The sequence below is a fragment of the Elephantulus edwardii genome, unplaced genomic scaffold, assembly GCF_000299155.1.
Source record: "Elephantulus edwardii isolate Elephantulus edwardi_28Jun2011 unplaced genomic scaffold, EleEdw1.0 scaffold00094, whole genome shotgun sequence".
In the NCBI taxonomy this organism is placed as follows: Eukaryota; Metazoa; Chordata; class Mammalia; order Macroscelidea; family Macroscelididae; genus Elephantulus; species Elephantulus edwardii.
The window spans coordinates 8,832,678-8,857,685 of record NW_006399844.1 but is presented as its reverse complement, the minus strand read 5'-3'; the positions used below and the strand labels follow the sequence as shown (position 1 = coordinate 8,857,685).

Below are 25,008 nucleotides of genomic sequence, written 5' to 3'. Positions count from 1 at the left end.
TAAATAAAAGAGAGTGAAAAGAATGGCAGAAGGTGACAGCATTGAAGAACAGGAGTTTGCCTGAGCCTCAGAAGATATTTTGCAGAAGGGTGAAAGTGAAATGCTCAGAAAGTAATTTGACGTTTTGATTAAAAAGCAAAGTCCAGCTTGCATTCCTTCTGCAGGTGTGTTTTAAATACCTGGGAAGGCATTTGTTGAATTATCTAAATAAAATTAGTTTTTCCCTTGCAGAACAATCTGTGTTGTTACCCTCCTCTTTTTTCTTTTTTTCCATACCAACTATTAGAAATCTGATACCAAGTAATATTGGTTATGTCCCCTGGTAACCAATCTATTGAGCATTTTAAATACTGGAAAAGAATTATTCAGGTCATTATACTGGTGGATCTGGTTGGCTTTTAAGCTTTTGTAATTTGAAGGAAAGATATTTAAATCTAAGGTTTAAGGTCACAGAACTTACTTACATTCATTCAGCCTGTGAGTATAGACTTTGAACTGACACAATTTCTGTCCTTTGAGGGAAGACTTTCTTTAAAAGACGACTTTCTGTTTAACCACTATCCGTAACAACGAGGCCTGTGATCAGCTGTGTATTGGACAGTTGACTGACAACCACCTCCTTTCATGAACAACCTAGGGGTTTATATTTTTGTTAAATTTTATCTAAGAAATTTGCTAAAAAAGGCAAAATGGGGGAAAGGGAGTTTTCAGAGATGGCTTCAAAATATTTGCCTCATAGGAATATGTGTAAATCTTTCTGTATTCAGAGTTGAACTTCAGGACACATGGAAAATGACATTGATACTTTCTTAGGCTTTGCAGCGCGATTCTGCCTTTGTTCTCCTAGACGAACTGACCAGATATGTTTTCACTATTGTTTGCCTCAAGCTATAGGTCAATAATGGCACTCTAGGTCCTATCATAGTAACATCCAACACAGCACGAGGTGTTAAAATACTATCTTGGGTGACAGGTGATGGGGCTCTACTGCTTACTAGCTTTGTGACTTGGGGCAAGTCATTAAATTCTCTAGACTGAAGTTGATGCATCAGGTTCTCTGTTGCAAGCTCAGAAATGAGTCGTAACAGTCCTATGCAGAATTTGTCACAAGGGTGTCAGTGCTCACAAAATGGGTTGGAGAATAGAAGACTAAAAGGTCAGAGAGAGCAGGAGCAAATTGATCCACGTCTTTCCGTGTTCCCAAAAAACGAAGGTGACCATTCCACGCTGTGTTCCCTCTCTTTAGTCACTTGCCAAAGATTCACAGTCCCAGAGGGCCGTTTCCAGTTGGCAGGCACATGCTACATGCCAGCTTCCTGCAGCCGTTTGTACTTCTGCAGTTGGAAGCCACTGAGATCCTGCCCACTGGGGAGGATTCCCCCAGAGGAAGCTAGGACGGTATTTAAAAAACAAAACTCAATCTCATTGCAGTAAAGTTGAAACTGACTCATAGCTTGGCCTTCAGGTTTTCAGAGGCTGTAAATAGCACAGAAAGACATTGACCATCTTTCTCTCTCAGAGCAGCACCACTTTTAGGTAAGCAACACAACTCCCAAGGCCACCAGAGACTCCCCTAGGATGATCCTAAAAAACTTCAAACTCATTGCGTTGGTACCAGCAGTCAAGAGATCAGGAGATGTATTACATTGGGCAGGTCTGCTGTCAGAAGACCTCTCCACAGTATCGAGGAACAATGAGGTCTGTTTGAAGACTAAGGTGTACCTGATTCTATCACTTAATTTTCATTTAAAGAATTGGTAAGTGAGTTGTGTTGTTAGAGAAGAGTAACTGTCATGGACTGTCATGTCTTAGAGAAAGTGCAACCAGAGCGCTCCTTAGCAAGAATGGAGAAGCTTCATCTCACACACTTTGGGCATGTTGCTACGAGAGGTTTTTCCTTGAAAAAGGGACAACATACTTAGAAAGGTGGTTGGTAAAAAAAAAAAGGTGGATGGTTAGAGAAAGAGAGGTGAAGACCTTCATCAAGATGGATTGACACAGTGACAGCAGCAGTGGGTTCAAGTATGTCAGAGAGGATGAGAATGGCCCAGTATAGGACAGGGTTCAGAGCTGTTATTCACATCTGTTGTTCATAGGGTCACTAAGCGTCATGCTCAGTGGCATCTAACAACAACAGCATGAAGATCTGCTAGTGATTTATGACTTCGGATTATGAGGCAAAAAATACCATAAACATGAACATTTACTTCCTTCATTTTAATGTTGAAATCAAAGTGTTACACCCACTTTCTGAAATTCGATTACCCCATAGTAAATGATCCATTTCTGCTAATGTTGCATATAAACAGACCAATTTCTGTTAGACTGGCATTCGGTGTCGGACCAGGTGTGGTGATGCTTTGTTTTGCTTCTCCGGCTTTCCTGCTGGTCATGGTTGATCACCCTGACCACATGCCACAAAGATTATTCCAGCCACACAACAGTTGAGCATAGTCTCCCCCTGGTTGACCTTTTCCTCTATACTTTTCCCTGAGAAAGAAACTGCCAGTTAGCAGATTTAACATTGTAAAGACAGCTTAATCTTTGCTTTTCTGAAAGATGTGGGTTAAGTGATTGAACATTAGCTCATTAGGGCCACCTGATAATATGTAGCATACCCTTCCATTTTTGATACTCAACCATAAGGCCATACCCAGAAGTAGTAAGTGTTCTTTCCTCTTCAGCCTCTACAGAGATTTTATTTGCCCATGTTCCTCTCTTGGCTGGAAGTTCTCCATTTTTCTCAGTACCTCCTTTCTGTTTATGGCTTTGATGCAAAGCAAGAGGGTGGAGGGAATGAGAAGAATTGAAGTTTGAACGGCTTTCAGTCCCTTTTTCTCATTCTTCTTTCATACTTTAAAATTCTATTCTGCCTTAAAACCCTTTTTTGTTGTTGTGATGTGACCCTATGTACAACAGCCCTGAACGCTGCTCTATCCTGTGCCAATCTCATTGTCTCTGACACTCTTACCTAAGTCACTAGATCCATATCATCAGGGGTCTTCCTCTCCTGCGCTGTCCCTCTACCCTCCCAGGTATGATGTCCCTCTCCAAGGACTGCCCTCCTTGCATCGTGTCCAAAGTATGTCAGGCAAAGCTTCAGAATCCTTGCCTCCATGAAGCAGCCTCTAGGGAAGGCAATTTTATTTCCTCTGCTACAGACTTTATCATAAAACTAGAACAGCAGAGTAGAGAGTGATTCCAAGCATAAACATTCATGTCAGATGGTGGTTTGAACCCTTGGTCTGAAGATTATAGATGGCCAGGGGGTGGGGCGTGGGGGTGTGTGAAAGAAATGGGAAAGATCCAGTGTGATAAACAGTGTAGAAGAACTTTTTTTTTTCTTTTTTCATTATTTATTTGTTTTCTAGTTGTCGAATTAGATCAGACTGGCACAGGAGGAAGTTGACCCTCCATCTTCAGCGGAGCTTCTGGTGGATTTGAACTGCATGCCTTTGGTGTTGCAGTGCAATTTCTTGCCACTATGCTGCCAGAGCTCCCTGGAACTTTTCAAATAAACCAGTATTTTAAAAAAAGAAAATTAAACAAGGGTTAAAAATAGTACCTACTTTATAGTCTTGCTGTGAGGATTAAATGAAATACTGTAAAACCCTTGGCACAGTGTCAAGCATACAAAGGCATCTAGTTAGCTGTTACTAAGTCATTTCATGTATCTAACCAGGGATGGCTTCCCTTTGAGCCAGTGACCTTAGAGCAAAGAAAGAAAGGAATAGGCGAGCTTTGGTGACCTAGTGGCAAGAAAGTGTACTGCAGTCCCAGAGGTGAACAGTTCAAATCCACCAGATGCTCTGCAGGAGAAGGAAGAACAATCTCCTCCTGTACCAGTCAGATCTGATTTGACGGTACACACAAAAAATAATAAAATTTTAAAAAGAAAGGAATAGATGTTCTTCAATTATATTCTGAAAGACTCTGGAGAAGCTCTCTGTCACTCTGTTAGGAATGTAATTCAGTGTCATATTTTTATCCAGCTGCTAAATACTCTGTCTTTAAATCAGGAGAGAATGATACTCTCTATTGTCCCTTCTGTAAGGGTTCCTAAGTCCTCTTGGATTTGCGTTTAACCAACAGATCAGGGGTCACTTACAGTTGGTCTGTAAAGTTTACTGGAGAAATCCTCTTTCTCCACTAGACGCTAAAGAATTGGTCAATTTTGAAAATGTGTGAAAAGTTTTCATTTGCTTGCCTAACAGATGTTTAATTAGAGACCTACTCTATGTCAAGTGATTCTTCAGGCAGCTGTTTGAGAAAAACTAATATTTACATAAATGAATCTCTTACTATTCTAGCAGGAAATACTAAGCTTACCCTGAAGTACAAGTGATAAACTTTACCTTACACTGAAGTAAAAGTTACTTAATCCAAATATAATTTACTCATATTCCAACTTTATCAAGTTGGATTTGATATTCTGTCTTGCAGGGTCAAGCAGTGTTTCACTCTGTTGCACACTAACTAGGTCTCTCTGAATTGGAGCCACCAGCCGCACCTAACAACAGCGAATTCTTGTGGTTGTGAATTTTTTTTTTTTTTTCATTTCTGTGCCACTGTAACACCATCCCATCATTGATAACATGTATAAAGCCTTGAATTCTTTTCAGTGATAGCACGGGATTTGTATAATCAGCCACATTCTCATTCCTGGTCTCCTTGTGACCAACAGTATGCTTACTTATGTGATAACTGAGGGTCATTAACTGGGGCCACAGAATACAGAAGATGGATTGTGTCCTTTGCAGCAGCTCTCTGGGAGCCTGTATCCCACCTTCTGGGGACCATCCCCTGGCCCAGCTTGATCTGCTGTGCATTTTCTTCTTTCAGAAAAATTCTTTGAGGCTTGTGCAAGTAATCGAGTTAGAGAGGCTTCTTTTCCCTTATACCATGTGCAATGTATGTTTGAGTCCAGGCCTTTCTTTTCTAAGCAGGTATTAGAAAATTAATTTTATATATATATATATTTTGTTAATTTATTTTTAATGCTTTAATTTATAACACATTTATTCCATATTAATAATTTGTGACAGTATACTATAACCCCATAAAACTTTTTGGGAGCTCTGGTGGCCTAGTGCTAAGAAACTGTGCTACAATCCCATAGACACTTGGTTCGAATCTGCTCCATGGGAGAAGGATGAGCAGTCTCCATTACTGCCTCTGAAAACCTGGAAGATCAGCTATAGGTCCATTCTGACTTGATGGCACACAACACAACAACAAACATATAATTTTATGAATTGTAAAGTTCCTGATTCCAGGCACTCTGGTGGCCTAATGGATAAGGAATTTTGCTGTCAACCCAAATGCAGTTCAAATCTAGCAGCTGCTTCCTGGGGGAAAGATGGACAGTCTCTTCCTGTGCAGTTTACAGCCTCTGAAAACACACTGCAAGGTCAGCTGTGAGTTGGTTCCAACTTGACAGCAATGAGGGGTTCTTGTATTCATTTGTTTTAACCAAAGGGCCCTAATCTCCCACTTGTGAAGGCACTACATTTTAAAGATCATGCTTGCTTTTAAAACATAAGCAACAAAAAAAATGTATCTGAAAACATATTACTGAGCTCCAAAAACCAGGAAGTTGGTTCTTAAACTGATGTTTATCAAAGAGAAAAACTGCCTCACTCTACCAAAAGAATGACGGGAGTATGCTTGGTGCTTGAAGCTCTCAAAAACATACTTCTTTCATATGTGTTAAGAACTGCTTTGTTTTTTATAAACTAAAGTGCTCAAAGCTGTTCCTTTGCCTGATAAATAGGTTGATTAGCTCTATTTTGAAAGCATTTTCATTTTTTAAAGCAGACAGTTGCTGTGTTGGCAGAAGCGTGAATTTCATTTCCTGTCTGTGGTGTGCCCCGCTCATCCTGTCACTCAGACATTTTGTTTCAGGTTGTTCCTGTAATGTAAGTGAAACAGAGTGACCCACAGCAGGGTAACATGTGCATGCCACAGATGTAACAAGAGACAAAGCTTGGGCAACAGACCACAAGAGCTAAATGCTTTATTTAAAGATGAAAACAAAACAAAAATCCTGACAGCTCCTGCCAACCACATGCACAATTTTTAGATCTCATCTGTGAACACTTGTGATGTTTTGTTTTAGAAGAAATGTTCTAATGTATTTGGCAAGTTATCACAAAGGTTTGTCAGTGTCAGACCACTTGATTAAAAAATAAAACTGAGTGACTAACAGCATTGTAGAGTTGATAAAACTTTGTTTGCTCGTTGACATCTTGCAACAATTTCATTATCCCTGTTTCATGAAAAAGGAAATTGAGGCCCAGAAATGTTCATTCACATAAGAAGTAAAGCCAGGATTCAAACCCTGGCAGTCTGGGGTTCCAGAGCCTTTGCTCTTTTTTGTTTATTTGTTTCCAGTGCTTTGGCTTGCAATTGCTGCCGTGTAATATATATGGAATAGTGTACGTTTTATTTCAGAAAAATGGTTTTAAGTAGAGAGGACTATGTAAGGAACAGAAACATCCTGATTTTTATTTTTACTTCATCCCATGACATTGGGACTGTGGAATAGGGAAGAGGGAATGAGTCTCGATTCTATTCTTTGATTACGTTCATTGAGTAATTTCTTTTTTCTTTTACATTTCCCTTGCAGCATCAGCGAGAGCTTTCTAACTGTCAAAGGTGCTGCCCTTTTTCTACCACGGGGAAATGGATCATCCACACCAAGAATCAGCCACAGACGCAACAAACATGCAGGTAAAGCTCCACATTCACCACCGTTGCTTACCTGGCCTTTGGCTTTGTTCCAAAAGGTCAGCTGCCTTATCACAGCTTCTCCAGTAGTTCTGTGATACTGAAAGAAAGCGTGCTCTGCATCATTGTCCCTTTTCCCAGGCTCAACAACATATTCCCGGCACTTAGCAGAATGCGTTACACACGTACTAAAACCCTTGGTTGTTGACTCTTGCTCACAATGACAACTGGGTTTTCTTAGTTGTCATCTTTACGGAAGCAGGTTGCCTGGCCTTTCTTCTGCGGTACCATTGAATGGGTTCAAACCATTAACCTTTAGCTTGAGCAGTTTACCACAAACCATTTGCTGCCCAAGGAATATGTAATAAATAATGGATAAAGTTTTGTTGGCATAATTTTGTTGGGAAGGTTCAGAAACACTAATGAAGTCATCTTTTTATTTAGGGTTTTAATACTTGGTCCCTTGGAGTCTGCAAGTTTATTTCAACTAATCAAAGATTAAAGTCCTTGTTTCTGTCTATTCTCTAGTCATGACATTAAAAGAATTATACGGAGTGTTAATGAAAAAAAATAAAAGTAAACTCATTGACATGATAACAAGGGTTGTGTCACATTTGGGGTATCAGTTCATTTTTCTTTTTATTATGATTTGAATACATAAGTTTACCAAAAAATTAATCTTCAGTCACTTTTTTCCTATATAGATTTCTCCTCCCATCTCCTTTGTTCCATAATTCATGCCCTGTTCCAGATAGGAATACTAGTTCTTAAATTCCAGATTCTACTTTCAATAATCTTTAATATGTTCATATTAAAAAGACAAAATTTAACTCAAAGGGTATTTATAGAAGAGGAGTAGGGTTATCAATACTGTTCACCTCTGTAAGTTTAAATGTATACGACTGGCTTGAAAATAACCTATCAACAGTTAACAGTACATAACCACTTGTATTATTTTGAAGGGGAAAATAAAAGCCAGTCTTAGAACAATAATTAGAGCAATCTTAGTCAATGTTATACACAAAAGTATTTGCTTACTGCCCAAAGTGTGCCACCTTGGTGATGTGTGACCTCTAGGAATGAAAGCATTTGCTTTTACCAGGAAAGGAATGAAGAAGACTACAAATGTAGAATGTGCAGGTCGGAAGTGAAAGCCACAAATTATTGGACCCTGTTGAGCCACTAATTGAATTTACCTCCCAGTCAAGACATCTCAGCTCTTTTAGTGGCTGTCCTGCTTCTTATTCTAGTTGTAAATGTAGCAGCTCGAAATTATAATGTACCCCATTAGACTGTATTAACTAACCTCCTCCCAAAACTCTCCAGCCGTGGAAAACTTTTAGGAGAGGAAAAGGGGGGGAAGCTTTTGATTTGTAGCCTTTAGTTACCCTTTCTAAAACTTTTCTCCTCATTGCCAACCAGCAAAAACAAAACAAAACAAAAAACCACGCACTTCCCCAAAAATATGAATGTACAGAGGAAGTAGCCCCTAGTAAAGCTTTGTATTTCTGTTTGGTGTGGGTATTTATCACTTATAGTAAAAGGTGACAAATTATTGGTTTAAATCCAGATTGTAGGGAGCTCTGGTGACCTAGTGGCAAGAAGCTGCATTGCAGTCCCAGAGGTGCACGGTTTGAATCCACCAGATGCTCTGCTGGAGAAGGAGGGACAATCTCCTCCTGTACCAGTCAAACCCAATCTGATGGCGTGCACGCGCGCGTGCACACACACACACACACAATAGTAATAAAATAAAAAAATTTAAAATAGTAAAAAAAAAAATCCTGCTTGTCTGATTATGACGTTGGTCAAATGGTTCTGTAACACTTCAGCTTAAGTGGGGTTAGTGGCTTGTAAAGCTCCTGGCCCTGGTTGGCTGTTTTCTTTGGTCATCCTTCCACACTCATCTGCCACCCCGTTTTCTACTTGACATTGTTCCCTTAGCTTTCCCCATAGTGAAAAGAAAAGCACATTTAGTAAGAGCTGAATGGGTTTGACTTGTGATTCAGACCGAACAGCTGAAGCAGTGTGAGTGTGAATGCAGCATGCAGAAGCCACAGCATTCAAGTCCACTGGAGCTGCTCCACATCAGGACAGACCTATCTATACTTTTTATTTTTTAATTGTACTTTCTTAAGCTCATTTCTGGTTAGCATTTATTTCATATAGGCAATCAAAAAATGGTATCATAAATAAATAGCAGTATTTAAAGGGAAACTTTTAAAAGCTTTAAAATCAAGCTGTAATCTAAAAGTTAGCAACTAGCTTTTTGAGTTAATGTTGAAAGACTAATCACAAACAGTTTCTAAACCAAAAAATGCTTTTTGAGTTTGAATTTAGCTACTAGCAATGATGGCCTTCAAAATGGTTTACACTTCAACATCAAGGAAACAAAAATCCTCACAACTGGACTAATAGGTAGTAACATTGTGATGAATGGAAAGGTTGACATTAACAATGATTTCTTATTACTTGGATTCTCAGTTTACCTCCATGGTATCAGCAGTCAAGTAATCAAAAGGCATGTTGTACTGAGGAAATCTGTTGTCCCATTCCTTTTTGAAAGTGGTCAAGAGCAACAGTGTCTGAAGACTACAGTGCACCTGAGCCAAGCCATGGCCTTTTCATTTGCTTCATATACATCTGAAGAATTGATATTTTTGAATTGTGTTGATGAAGACTACTGAATATCCCACAGGCTACCAAAAGAACAAACAAGTCTGTCTTGGAGGAAGTGTAACCAGGGTGTTCCTCAGAGACAAGGGTGGTGAAACTTTCTCTCACGTACTTTGGGCAAGTTGTCAGGAGGGGCAGTTCCTTGGAGGAAAAAAACATCTTGCTGGGAAAGGGGAAGGTCAGCAAAAGAGAGGAAACACGTCAAGGAGGTGAATTGACACAGTTTACTACACCAGTGAGCTTGAGCATGGTAGAGATTATCAAGATCAGGCAAGGTTTGGATATGTTGTTCACAGGGTCATTATGAGCCATAGTCAACGTGATGGCACCTAACAACAACAACAACAATCATAAATATATGTGAAAATGTAGGAAAGAAAGTCTTAATGTAATTCTGTCTCTGTGAAGAGTAATTACCTCAAAGAAATTGGTTCTTCTCAGTCCTGTTTGCTATTTACACACCAGAGCTTCCACATACTCAGTTCCTAAGAAGCCTGATGAGGAGTGGGGCCTCCTTGAATGTTGTTTGACCTTCAAATTAATCCTGTTGGGTCTTTGGGCCAATAGCATTTAGAGTAGGAACTTTGGTTTAGCATTTACCTAGAAATGGCCCCTCTCTAGAAGTTTGTCATTCTGAAAATCCTTTGTAAACTGTTATCATTGCCTAACACTTTGTCTCTCCACACAAGTTATTTTTTCTCTAAACCACTTACTGAAATATTATTCCTTCCATTTACCTATTTAAAGCCTACAATTCAGCATTTCTTAGAATATAAGAATAAGAAGCACAATACTGCCATCTCTGCGCAGTCTAATTTTAGAACATTTTCATCCGTCCAGAAAGAAACCATTAACAGTCACTCCCTGTTTTCCCCACCTCCCCCAGCCCTGAGTCTACTTTTTTTCTCTAGAGAGTCTATTCTAAGAGCCTGTTCTGCACATTTCATTTTAAGTGGAATCATAAAGAATCTTTTGAGACTGATTTCTTCCTCTTAATCCACTGCCATCAATATGACTCTCACACATCCCTCCATCCAAGGCTGGAAATCGTTACCAGAGGAGAGTATCCATTTTTTCCCAAAATGATCAGTGGATTTGAACTGCTGATCTTTTTGTTAGCAGCCTGATACACTACACATGTTGCCAGCAGGGCTTCTTTTACTAAACATAGTATTTTCCAACATTCATCTGTTCTATCTATGGTGTGTTATCAGTAGTTCATTTCTTTTTGTTGCCAAATAATCTTTCATCATATGGATTGACACGTTTTCTTACCCATTTATCACTTGGCTGTGTTTCTACTTTGGGCTGCTTTGAATGTGACAGCCATTAACACTTGTGTATAAAGTTTCTTTGTGAACTTGTTTTCATTTCTCACAGGTATACACTTAATATCCCACACGGATTCTTACTGTATGAAATTTAGAGTGTGTCTCTGGGATTGAAATGCAGTCAAATGGATTTAATAAACTTCCTTTTTAATTTTGAAAATTTGAAGATTTCTGCCATGATGGAATTTGTCAGAAACCTGAAGTGAAATGGAGAAAAAGAAAACTGTTCTTTAATAAGAGAAGGGAAGGAGCAGATGAATGAAGAGCAGGAACAGTAAAAGACATGCTTGCTGACTTGTAGTCAGACACCTGTTTGCCAGCCTACTCTCCCCCTACCTTCCTATCTCTGCTTCATTCACTCATCAGCCATCCATCTCATGCTTAACACGTTGTTGCAAATGACAATGTGTTTCTGAACACGGTCATCAATTTAAAAGTGTGCGGCAACGTGTTAATAACTGAGATTACCTGGAGAGAAGTGATGTGTGTGGATTCCAAGGCCAGTGAGAAAACAGGTTATCCTGGCATTCCTGATTTTATAGTCATGCCAGTCACTATCCACTCTTAAAATTTTTTTTAAAAGCTAGATATGAGTGGGCAGGATGATGGGGGTTTTAATCCTGATCATCATTATTTATGACACCACATTATCGAGTTATCTGTTACCTCCTTCTGCAAAATAGGGAGTATAAGGACATCTCTATCAGTTTAATATAAAGACATTTATAAATGAGGGGATAGAATGATAGGATTCTGCCCAATGATTGATTTATTTATTGCAAATACCTTTTATAAGAAACAAAAGTACAGGCTATACACATGGATTTCACCTGATGTTATGTGTAGGAATCAGATCGATAACATCTGTGGAAGAAACTGTTGAAGAGGTTCAATATCAGCAGTAAAAATTAGGCTAGCTGCTGATTGCAGTACAGACCATCAGCTACTCATATATAAGTTCAAATCAAAGTTGAAGAAGGCCACATCAAATCCACAGGTATCAAAAATTCATCTTGAATCTATCCCACCTGAATTTAAAAACCAAACCAGGAGCAGGTTTGAGGTATTGAAAACTAATAAACAAAGACTTGAGGAGCTGTGGGAGGATATCAAGAATAGCATCCAGGACAAAAAAGAATAGCATCCAGGAAGAATGCACAAGGTCATTAAAAAGACAGAGGAAGAAGAAAAGACCAAAATGGATGTCTGAAGAGATTCTGAATATTGCAGTAGAGCGCTGAGAAGCAAAGGGAAGAAATCAAGAAGTTAAGGAGCTGAATGGAAGATTTCAAAGGGCAGCTCAGGAAGACAAAGTAAAGTATTATAATGAAATGTGCAAGGAGCTGGAGTCGGGAAAACAAAAGGACCAAACTTACTCAGCATTTCTTAAGGTGATGGAACTAAAGAACAAATTCAAGTCACAAGATGCAATACTTAAAAATGCTATGGGCAGAGTGTGGAAAGATGGCGGCGCCTATGGCGTGAGCCTTCCTAGGGGTGGTAAGGAGTTGGAGACGATTGGAGGGCATCTCGACGAGCACCTTAGGTGTTCGCAGCCTGGCACTTGAAGCTGCAGGACAGTGCCCAGACACGTGGAGGACTGGGCCTCACGGATGTTGCGTGGTCATCCATCGTAGCAGGGAGTGCTGGCTGAAAATTGAATTTTGAGAAATAAATGAGTTTAGTATTCTTGAAAAAAAAATGCTATGGGCAGAATAGTGAATGATTCAGGAAGCATTAAAAGAAGATGGAAGGAGCGTACAGAATCACTGTACCAAAAAGAATAGGCTGACACAGAAGAATTTCAAGAAACAACAAATGATCGAGAGGCAATGGTGACGAAGGAGGAAGTGCAAGCTGCCTTGAAGGACTTGGCAGAAAAGAGACCCCAGGAATTGGTGGAATACCAATTGATATATTTCAACAAACATTGCTCCCCTGAACATGCTCACCAGGTTATGACAAGAAATCGTGAGGACATCTACCTGGCCAACTGGCTGGAAGAAATCTCTATTTAGTCCCATTCCAAATAAAGGTGACCCAACAGAGTGTGGAAATTATCAGACAACATCACTAATATCACAGTACAAATACACAAACAAAATCTTGCTGAAGAGTATCCAAAAACAACTGTAACAGTACATCAACAGAGAACTGCCAGAAGTACAAGCTGGGTTCAGAAGAGGTTGTGTTACTAGAGACATTATATCGCCAATGTCAGATGGATTTTGGCAGAAAGAAGAGTACCAGAGAAATGTCTGTCTGTGTTTCATTGACTGTACAAAGGCCTTTGTGTGGATTACAACAAATTGTGGCTGACCTTAAGAAAAATGGGAATCCCCAGAACACTTGATTGTACTCATACAAAACCCATACTCAGACCAGGAAGCAGTCCTCAGGACAGAGCAAGGAAACACTGCATGGTTTAAAATCAGGAAAAGAGTGTGTCAGTGATATTTCCTATCTCCATACTTTTTCCATCTATATGCAGAACAGATCATTTGGGAGGCTAGGCTTTATGATGAGGAATGTGACATCAGGATTGGAGGAAGACTCAACAAACTGCGTTATGCAGATGACAATCTTGCTTGCTGAAACTGAGGAGGACCTGAAGTACTTGCTGCAGAAGGTCAAGGTCTTCAATATGAATTGAGGCTCAACATCAAGAAGACAAAGATTCTCACCACTGGGCCAATTGGCAGCACCATGATAGATGGAGAAGAGATTGAGGTTGTGAACAATTACAGCTTGCTCAGCTCCACAAGCAATACTCTTTGCACCAGCAGTCAGTAAATCAAATGACTAGTGGCACTGGGAAAATCTGTTGTCAAGGATCTCTCCAGAGTACAGAGAAGCAACACTGTATAGAGACTAAGGTGCTCCTGACCCACGCCATGGTCTTTGCAGTTACTTATCATGCTTCAGAGAGCTGGACAATGAAGAATAAAAGAAGAAGAATTGATGCCTTTGAGTTGTGGTGCTGGAGAAGTCTTGAACATACCATGGACTGCCAAGAAAACACATAGGTCTGTCGTGGAGAGGGTGAAAACAGGTTTCTCCTTGGAGGCTAGGATTTTGAAGCTCCGTCTCACATACTTTGGGCACATGGCCAGGAGAGATGGTACTTGGACAAGGACATCATGCTCGGAAGGGTGGAGGGACAGTGCAGGAGAGGAAGATTCCAGATGAGATGGTTTACTATAGAAACTGGGGCAATGGGTGTTGGTGTGTCAGAATTAGTGAGATTCGCTCAGAACAGGGCAGGCTTCAGGATTGCTATACATATATAGGGTTGCAATGGGTCACAGGCGACTTGATGGCACATAGTTTTCTAGAATTTATAAGAACAAGTGAGGATTCAAATAATGATTCAGCATTATCAACCATGAACTTCAGAAATTGTTTGAAACTGTTGGCAGTATTCTAAGGGAAAATCTTCCAAGTAAAACAAAAGATTATCATAACACATTTTATGAAAGTCACTCACTTGTTGCTGTGGAGTCCTAACTGACTCATATCTGATCCACTCGTGAGTTTTCAGAGACGATAAATCACATGGGAGGAGATTGTCCATCTTTATTCCTTGGATTCAAACGACCTACCTTTGGTTGGCAGCACAACTCATTAGGCCACCAGAGCTCTTTTGCCAACTAGGAATTATGAAACTAGTTTTTTTGAGAGTTAAGAAAGAATTCTTCTACTGGTGTGTACCCCCCATTCTCAGGATGACTTGAATTGCCACTTTAAATGGACTCAGAAGTAAAAGCAGTGCTGCATCTTCCCAACACGTATCCCCAATATTTTACTGTCCATCCCTCATCACAGTTTTTACCTTAGTACAAAAGTGAAATCCATTTCAAGTGTTTTGTCTGTGGGCAGATACACACAAATTTGAATATAGTATAAACGAAAAGTGAATATATTAAGAAGCAGTCCCCTTTCCATTTATAAAGGAGTCAATGCTCACATTAAGACATTCACTTAATTACTGTGTCTAGAGTCCTTCAGTGAACTAGAACTTCCTTTTTTATACAAGTCACTAGGCCAGAAGCAATCAGTTCTGTTGACATTAGAATGGAGAGTAATTATTCTGTGTTTTAAATTTAACCAGGCGATCTCCAACAACATCTTCAAGCAATGTTCATATTACTCCGCCCAGAAGACAACATCAGGCTGGTAAGTTCCTCAGAAGACTATGTAACTAACATTCCCCAGTCATATTTATGTCCCATCCTGGTGCTTGGAGCGTGGGGAATAGGGAAGAACTGGCATGACCCTATCATCTAGGACTTTAGAATTTAATTGAAACTATGAGTTAATATTAAGTAATGTAAAATAATTTGATGATTCAAATTGTTGGTAAATGCCGTACTGTGATTATTGCATGTAATAGCAGTTGAAGTTCTAAAAAGGAGAGAACACTTGGGGACTTGGTGTAAAGAAACGGGCTCCTAATATGCTGTAGTCTTCATGCATTTTCGCCATTAGTCATCATTGCTTCTTTGTTATTGTTAGAGTAGTACCTTGGATGTACGTAAGAAAACCAAAAATAGGAATGAGCACATTTTCTTTGTTGAAAATTTTCTGCCTCCGTCTTACTTCTCTCATTTCGTTTTCGTGTCTGGCCCTTGAGCTTACTACCCACCCTTTCGGTAACATCATAGGGTTTTTAGTTAGGGAGTGACATGGAACCGCCATAGTATGTAAGAAGATTGCTTGGAAGCTAGTACAGCCCAGAGGAAGAGGATGCTAGCTAGGCAGTTCACTCTTGCAGTGATCTAAGTATGTGATGGTGAGACCGCCCTATCACCCAACCCACCAACCAGACTCTTTTTCCCAGAGCAGTTCCGTCCTTAACAGTGACCCTGTGGACAGACTAGAATTACCCATAGGTTTTGCAAGACTGGGCATCTTCACAGAAGTGGACAGACCATCACACTTTCTCCCTCAGTTTGTGGGTTCAACCTGCTGGACTTTTTGGTTAGCAGTTAAGTACTTTAACTGCTACACCACAAGTACCCCATGTGAGAGCCACAGGCCTATGAAATTTAAATGGTTTCTATTTCCTTTCAGCAAAGAAAAATACTGAACGGTTCACAAGATGTGAAATTGTTGAGCAGGCCTGTTTCTTCATTCACAAATTCCTTGTTTAAATTCTGTCATTTTTTCTCTCAAATATTACCTCCATGATAGGAAATTGTGGCTGTACTTTTGACTGAGAAACTCTGAATTTTAAAGGAAGTGAAATAAGAGATCCTTCTGTAATTGTTGCTATTATAGTGCAAAAGTAAGATTATATTTTTTAAACCTCATCTTCTATCTTAAACACTTCTGTATTCTAAAACTATTCTAAAGTTATGAAATAGCAGTGTCAATCTAGAGGGCTTATGGAAACAATGACTTCTAGACCCTGTCCACAGGGTTTGATTTTTTTTTTATAGGTGAGAGGCAGGAATGGAAATGCCAGAATTTACAGATTCCCAGAGATTCTGATATAGCTGGTCCAGGAGTCACTCACTTTTTGAGAAAAATTGCTTTAAAATGAAAAATAACAGTCACTTGCACACACTGGGTGCCCACTGGAGACTTAATGATAGCTTCCAAAAATGGGAAGTTTAATGGAGCCACTGCAGAAGTCTGTCCTCTCTCACTTTATATTTTTCTCATTGATAAACTCCTGGAATTCGAATTGGACCTATAAATGTTAAAATAATTTTAACCTTGAAAGACTTGGAAGAACATTAAAGGAAGCAGTGGAGAAGACAGAGTTGGCAATTAAACTTTTTCTTTCCCTATAAAATATGCCATGTCAGCTGCTTTTACATTTATAAAATATAAATTCAAAATATGTAACAGACGCCTCCAAGTTAATTCAGAGATCAAATGACAAGCCATTTACAGTTGTTTGGGATTGTTAGGAACACATAGTCATTATGTTTCAGATTGAGTGAGTCATCTTCAAGAAAATCAGTGAATACATTGTATGACTTTGGACAAATTAGCACTTTTATAACTGAAAGAAGCATTTGTTAGACTCAAAGCAAAGCCTTTTGTTTTGAGTTAAATTTGGAATGCTAAAACTCTCATCTTGGGGCTTGTGCATAAGGTTAAAAGTTTGACAGTCAACTGAAAAGTCCTGCCTTTTTTTTTCTAATAACCAACAACAGTGAGAGGCAGCAAACCCCACATTTTGCTGTAGTATGGAAAATAGAGTAAAAACATCTTTTCCTCCAAGGACAGACACCTTGCATTACAAATGCTCATAGATTTCAAGTGTTAACTTTACCATCTAAAAAAATTAAGCTGGTAAATCAAGATAATTATTTCTGGTATTCTTACATATTATCAGAGATGTATCTAATAAAAATTGACTGGGAAATTATATAAACTAATGTTTTTAACTCAGGCTAATATGATGCTAAGAAACCAAGAGATCTTTTGAGTTTATTGCAAGAAAACGAAGTGTAGTTTATTTTTTTTAAGGTTAATTTTTCCAAAATTAAAAAATAAGCAATTTTTTCCCTAAATACAATATATTTTCTGGTTGGTTGATTTCTTTTTTTCCTCAGATGATATAGCCGAATATAAAAGAAAGGCCTATAAAAGTTAAAATAAAAATTATTCTGTGTGTTCTATGCATTTAAAAGACTCTACTTAGTAATTTGGATTAAATATCCTTCCAGTCTCATATTGTGTTGCTATGGAAGTGGCAAAATTGAGAGAGAAAAATGTTGTTTTGTAACTTGCTTTCTTCAGTTTATCATGGTACCTTCCTGAATCAGTAGCTAAATCATTATTTTAATGGCTGCATAAAATATAACCTACAGATTTTTCTGTTTAGAAACTTCAGAGACACAGAAATATTTCTAAAAATGGAGATACTGACTGCCTCAAACTCCAGTCAGTTGTTTTGGGTTTTTTTAGGACATTATTCTTTAATTCATTAGTGTCAAATCTGAGGTGTATTTGTTTTAATTTTCACTGTTGGCTCTGCTTTGTTGTTCTTTTGGCTATAATTTAATATCTACGTACTTTTGAAACCTTTCCCTCTGATGGTTTGGATGAGCTGCCTGTCTAGACATTGGACCTTGATAATGTAGTTTCCCTGAGGATAAACATTGCATGCAGAGGCACGATGTAAGAATCTTGGTCAAGAGAAATTAAAGGCAGACCTGCAGCTCACACATTTACAGAGGAGGACATCCTGATGCTGGGTGCCGCTGAGAAGAGAAGCTGTTATAGCTGGTGGAGTTTGTGAACAGCTTATAATCAAGTTAAGCATTTAAACTAACTGCTGAGGAAAATCTTAATAGATGAGCTTTAAAAATAGACAGAGTTCTTATCTGTCAGGAATAAGAGGGAAGTAGGAGATGACTCCCAACTCCACTTCAGTCCTAGGATTCCTGTATCCAGTTTGCCTGACATTCCTAGTAGAATTCTAAATGTAGGCAATAGATAGGTTTTCTTGGAATGATTTTTCTCAGGTATTACTTCTGCCAAGTTTTAAAACCCCAAATAGTCTTTTGTTTATACAGTTAGACTTAATAATGCCATTTACAGTGAGACCTGGATCAAATTCATCTAAATCGTATTATTTTGATCATCTATTTCATACAAGTTCTAGAGACAGACAAAACAGTGGATCAACCACAGACTCTTGTATTAAGGAATTAGGTCTAAAATGCCACTTTAAATGGTGATGTTTCTCCACTGGTTCCATGAATTATTTATTATTAGGTGTTTCAAACAGACAAATATGAACTAAATCTCAAAACAGGATAGGTTTTTTTAAAGATTTCTTTATGCTAATTGTTTTATAGAGTTTTGTTTGATTCTTAAGCTAGACTTCTTGAAATTTAAAACCTTCAAATTTGTCCTCTAGCTTTGAGGATATATTGTTTTTCTTTTAAAGATTATATCTCATCTTTCTGATTAGGATTTAAGTATTGACACTATCCCATGGTCCTCCAGCTCCTTGCTTAATAATGCTGCATTTCCCTATAGTGGCTATGGGTTAGAGCTAGGTTCAAGGGCCACAGTCAGTTCACAAGAACTCTGCATTCTCTTCTTCCACCTAGAGAGCTTACTTACATCTCTCCGTGTACCAGTCACTGTGCAAGAGCTGGAGGTCAAACATGGGAAAAAAAGAGACATGGTTCCTTCCTTCATGGAGTATATGGTCTAGTTCCACTCTCCTGTCCAATAAAAATTCTCTCCTATTATTAAAAAACAAACCAAAAAACACACAAATAGACCCTTTGAAGCCAAGCAGATGTGCCCAGAAGGCAATATTCTCTACATAAAATAACCCCATTTCTTAGGTGAGAAACAGATGTCTAGTACCTTTAACTAGCTTAAGACTTTTTTAAAAATTTGGTTTCTCTTTAGAATTATTTGAGTGCTGGTCTTCATGGAGTTGTTTTCCCCTTAACTATGTCACTTCCACCCACCGTGACTAAGCAAAAGGAGAAAAACTCAGCTGACCCAGTTAAGGCAATGGTGAGCCTCCCATTAGTTTTTTGGCTCTACTCTTGATACTCCTAGGAAAAGCTAGACAAGTACAAACAGCAGCTGAACTGGCTGCATTAAAGCTTGTTTGTAATAAGAGTTGATAGAGAAGGAATGTAATGAATGCCTACCATCCTGGTGCCAAGTACACACGATAGCGAACTGTACTTCTGACTTTATGTTCCATGAAGTAACACATTTGAAACCAAATTCGCCTATGAGAAGCTAGGAAACCAACGTTTAAGTTGAGGCATAACCCCCATGGGCTGGAACCAAGGAAGATGCTATAGTTAGTAGCAAGTAGACATTAAGGTCCAGACAGCACTGACTGATGCCAGAAACCTTCCTAACATACATTACCTCTCACCAAGGCTCTCACAAGGCTTATATACAAATGATACGGGAGAAACTGGACTGTGTGTTTCATAATTTGTCCACAGCTTCAACACCAGCCAGTTACAATTGATTGACTAGTCCAAGCTAATGAAAGGGGGAAGGGGAAAATCCTTGTGTAAATATTACCTGGAATGCGGGTTAGCAGGCCAAGGTAGTAGATGGGCAGCAAGATTGTGTTTGCAACTGATACTCCTGAATTGTGTACAAAAATTGAAAAGTCTATTTCTTTGGTTACTTAAAATCTCATGAACACTTCAAGCGTTTCGTTCTCCCTTGCTTAATCTAATTATGGAGAGAAGGTCCCTAACCTAATGGGAGAGACTTCAGCCATCTCACCTTGATGTTGAATTTTTTATTAAGATCATTTCTGTTTTAAACATACAAAAGAAGAAAATCAAGTAGAAAAAGTGAACTGGGGGGATCAGGGAGGAAAATGTGCAACAATGAATGGGGAAAAAATTAAATGGGAAGATATACTGTAAAAAAATCACAATTAAAGTAAAATTTTCTTTAAAAAGTAGGAAATATATCTTCACATACGCATAATCTAGATTTAATAATTATTCAGCATTGCTGTGATAAATGTATACAACAAATCATTTTATATCTTAATACTCTTCATATGGAAAATGCAGTGACATTAGCTACATTTATCATGTTGTTCTGCTATTACCATTATCTGTTTCCAACTTTTCATGTCATTCTTAAAAGATGCTCAGTGTCCTCTAAAAAATGAATCCCTTTTTTCCTCCTTCCCAGATGTCCCTGGTAACCACTGGTGAACGTGCCTTATATTTCATATTAGTGTAATCAAACAGTATTTCTCCCTTAACCATCAATGATTTTTTGGACTTCTTTCATATATTCTCCCCTCCTTTTTTTTTTTTTAAATTGGAGCATCTTACAGTAAAACTCAAAAACCATATCATTTTACTCTCAAGAAAAAAATAGTACACACACCCATGTTTATTGTGGCTTTGTTCGCAATAGCAAAGAGCTGGAAACAACCCAAGTGCCCATCAACAACGACTGGATAAAGAAGCTGGGGTATTCACACAATGGAATACTATGCAACATTGAAAAACAAGGAACTCATGAAATATTATGTAAAGTGGATGACCCTGGAGAACATTTTGCTGAGTGAAATATCTCAGTCACGAAAGGACAAATATTGCATCCGGCCACTGTTGAAAAATGGGACTGACATCATGGTTGAGGGAAAACAGAAAAGGAGGATAGAAATGATGGATATTGGATTGAAACAGATGAGGGAGAGATCTGTTTAAAAGGGATATATGAAAGGGTATTCCTGTCATTACAGAAGTCCAGAATGAAGGCTGCATAGTGGAATGAACTTGGGGGAGGAATTGCATAACAATGAAAGAGTTTTCCTTTTCAAGGAGAAGAGTGATTTGGGGGAAGGGGGTGGTCAGGGAGAAAAGTGCAACAATGAATGACTGGAAATCCTAAGTCTCTATAAACTTTCAATAAAAATAATAAAAAAAAAGAAAAACAATAAACGCAAGTTATCTATTATCGCAGTTAACAAATAATCACTTCTTAGTATCTGATACCTTGTCCATACTTAAATTTTCTGCAAGCCCTTTTAAATATTATGAATAAAAACTTTGGAGGAAAAAGTAATATGAGAAGCTTCTGGAAAAGCAAGCTTAATTATCATTGAAACTAAAGAAGATGGTCTTGAAATATATAATCTGCAAGGATTCAGTAACACAACACTCTTCAGTGATGCTCATAGATTGCTTAATATTAAAATTCTTTTTAGGAATTGCATCTGTAAATCCTCACATTTCCTGCTTCAGTCTTTATAGTGTAGCACATGTAATAGTTCCAGTAAATTATGTTTATAGAAAATAGTTATTGAGCATTTACTGTGTGCCAAATACTGGGTTTGTTAATATGCATTCTTCTTAACCATTTCCTAATGTGATCAGTATTATTGTCTCCCTGCAAATAATTTAGTAACTTAAACCATATAACTAATATGTGAAATGAGTTTCATTACATCTGCTAACTCCCTCCCTAACAGTTTTTAAAATACTGATCTAAAAAGGATTGAATGATGGAAAATTGGCCTTTTTAAATGTCTTCATTTTTTTCTGAATTTTTCTGTTATCTGTTCATTTTTAGGCTGTAAGATTGGAAAGTACTTACCAGAATCGAACACGCTACATGGTAGTAGTTTCAACAAATGGCAGACAAGACACTGAAGAAAGCATTGTCCTAGGAATGGATTTCTCTTCTAATGACAGGTATCATACCACAAAATGAGAGATGGGAAAGCTATTTTTAAAAATAACCTGTTCAGGTACCTCTTGAGCTACCACAAAAATATCTTGTGTAGGTCTGCTCTTATTAAAGTTTAGGGTGTAAAATTCTTGTTAGTTGCTACCAAGTTGATTTGTATGTTAGACAAACAGTCTTGAGAGACAAGCATGTTTAGCTTAACGTCTTCTGTTGTATGTCCTCACTTTGCTACTATTACTTACTTTCCCCTCATTTTAGGTATTAATGGCATAAATAAAATGCTTACATATGTATTTCTGGATTTCGAAGGGTGAGGAGGAAGCTGCTCATTCCTGGCTGACTTTTTTTCTAACAAAACTTTCATTTACACTGTATCTAGATGCAAATAGATAAATTCTTAGACAATTATCTTCCAAAAAAAGTGCAAGAAATTAATTTGTTTATAAACCAAAACATGTATTAAATCAATGAACTTTGGTTTTTTATTCTTTCTTTTTTTTGTTTTTTTTTGTTTTTGCTTCCGGCTTAAGAAAGGTCTTTGGTCATCCGTTTAACTGGGGGGTGGGGCACAGAACAGGGCAGGGAAGGGGTGCTGAGGAAGGGCAAGGGGAGGACTGCAATGGGGAGACCTGCAGGCTGGGGGCAGGGTGACCGGTTGGTCACAGGAGCCACCATCTTAATCCCACCTGCCCCTCAAGCCTTGTTTCAGCCCGGCCTGTCTGTCTCCCCCATGACGGGGACATGCTGAGATTGGGAGTTGCCTGCCACCTTGCCATCACCTCCGGCCCTGACCCTGGTCTCAGCCTCAGGCTCTCAGCTCCAGAGGCCCAGGGACACACAGGCCTCTTGGGGAGGCAGGCACTGGGCTTCTCCATAAAGGTCCCTTGTGTAGGCGAGGTGGCCAGAGAGCACCCAAAAAACAGGATGGGCCCGTTTCTGGCTAGGTCCTTGCCTCAGGGAAGGCTGGAGTAGGGAACATTGCTTCAATGCAGCACGCGGGCCACATGGGTTGTCCCTGCCCCAGCCATGGCATCTGCCACCCAAGGAAGCCAGGTCCTTCTGGTGATGGTTAGAAACGCCTGTCTCCCACCCTGGCCACAACAGGTAACACGGGGTTGTTATTTCTTCACAGTACAGAAAAGATGGCAGAAGGGACCATGATCAGGGAACCGGGAAGCTTCTGACTAGAAAACACTGCCAGAGCCAGGGGCGGGGTGGGAGCTTTGGGCCTGGGGGTGGCTTGGCCCCGCCTGCGGGTCTCCATGGTGCTAAGGGGCCTTGAAGGGAAGAGCTGGTGGGGGCAGTGGTCCTGCTGCTGCTGGTGGTTGGGGTATTCAGATGTGGGGAGGTTCTCAGGAGGGGTCTGGTCCCTCCTTGTCCTCTACCGGCCCTAGACCAGGGGTTGTGTGTCTCCTGGGGCCAGGGCCACCCCTGCCCAGGAGCATTAGACCTGGAATAGGCAGGTCACGTTGGGAATTGCTGGTCCAGAGGTGCCCCCACACCCCGCTTCTGAGTCCTGGAAGTGCCTCGAGGTTTGGGAGGGGCTGTGGAGTGGGGTTAGGTGGAGCCTGGGCTCTGGGAGGGAGGGCCTCACCCCTGCCCTGTCTGCCCCCAGGCCCTTAGGACAGCTCCTCTCCAGGCAGCTCCTCCTCCAGGTCCCAGTCTTCACGGGGCCCCATGGTACTGGCATTGGGTGGGCCCAGTGGGGGCCCAGGCCACCCATCCTCCTCCATCTCAGCCGGCTCCTCTTTCACCTGTACCTGGTGGCTGTACTGGGGTGGGGAGAGGTGAGGGGGGCTGCTGCTGCCATTGCTGGGCAGCAGCTCCACGGGGGCACCCACATCCTCGTGGCTGAGGGGCAGCAGACTGCTAGTGGAGCCGGGGTTCAGCATGCCGGGACTGTTGAGGAGGGGGAAGCTGCTCTCGGGTTTATTCTTTCTATAGTGGTGTACAGAAAAATAATAAACTATAGCAATCTGGATTGCAAGTGTTCATTTTATGGCACTCCAGCGTGACTATAAAACTTCTTTTTGCCATTTGAGTATCTTCCTCTGTGAAAGTTCTTTCCATATCTTTTACCCATTTTGTAATTGGATTATCAGTCTTCTCCTTGTAGAGGCCCAGGAGTACTCTGTAAATTTTCACTATGAGACTCTTGTCTGAGATGGTATTACCAAATGTTTGTCCCCAGTAGGTAGGTTTTCTTTTCATCCTGTTGGAAAAAGTTTTTTATGCACACATGGATTTATTCTTTAGAAAGTCCCATTCGTCAATTTTATCCTCTTCAGATTGTGCATTTTTGGCTGTATTTGGCTGTCTGTTTATACCTTGGACTAGGGCTTCTAATCTTGATCCCGGTTTGTCTCTTAACAACTTTATGGTTGGCAATAAGAGAGATACAAATCAAAAACCACAATGAAGTACTATCTCACTCCAGTAACAATGGCAACATTTAACAGGGCCGCACAGTAATAATGTTGGAGAGGATGTGGTGAGAAAGGAACTCTTCTACATCTCTGGTGGGATTGTAAAATGGTACAACCATTCTGGAAGGAAGTTTGGCACTTCCTCAAAAGGCTGAACATAGGAATTCCATATGGCCCAGCTATTCCAGTACTTGGATTATGTTGTTGTTGTTAAGTGCCATCGAGTTGCAGGCGACTCATAGCGACCCTATGAAGGAGAGTCCTTGATGCTTGGGTGCCTTTCATCCTCTCTCCAGGTTCATAGGGTTTCCAGAGGCAAGCTATTATGGAAGTGGATGCCACTCCTCCTTCCATGCTTGTTTAATCGGGGAGCTCCACCCCACCCTCAGTCCGCATTGGGTAGTCCATTAACACATTTGACACATCCTTGACATACCCTGAGAAAATGAGAACTGAAGCACAAACGGAGGTTTGTACACAAGTGTTAATAGCAGCATTATTCACCATCTCAAGAATATGGAAACAGCCCAAATGTCCAACCACAAACGAATGGATTGAGAAATTATGGTACATTCACACAATGGAATACTATGCAGCATGCAGGAGTAGCAATTTTGTAAATTATTACCTAACTTGGAACGAACTGGAGAGCATTATGCTGAGTGAATTATTCA

At 39.7% G+C, this 25,008-nt stretch overlaps 1 protein-coding gene across 2 annotated transcripts in view; it reads left to right on the top strand.

Annotated features, from left to right (window-relative positions):
- The window catches only part of SSH2 (slingshot protein phosphatase 2), a 311,107-nt gene that overhangs the window by 230,472 nt on the left and 55,627 nt on the right, over positions 1–25,008 (top strand). For both annotated transcript variants that reach the window (XM_006890988.1, XM_006890987.1), the window contains 3 exons: positions 6,629–6,732; positions 14,848–14,912; positions 21,792–21,913. In XM_006890988.1, the coding sequence (XP_006891050.1) occupies positions 6,629–6,732; positions 14,848–14,912; positions 21,792–21,913 (291 nt within the window). The remainder of the gene's footprint in view (positions 1–6,628; positions 6,733–14,847; positions 14,913–21,791; positions 21,914–25,008) is intronic.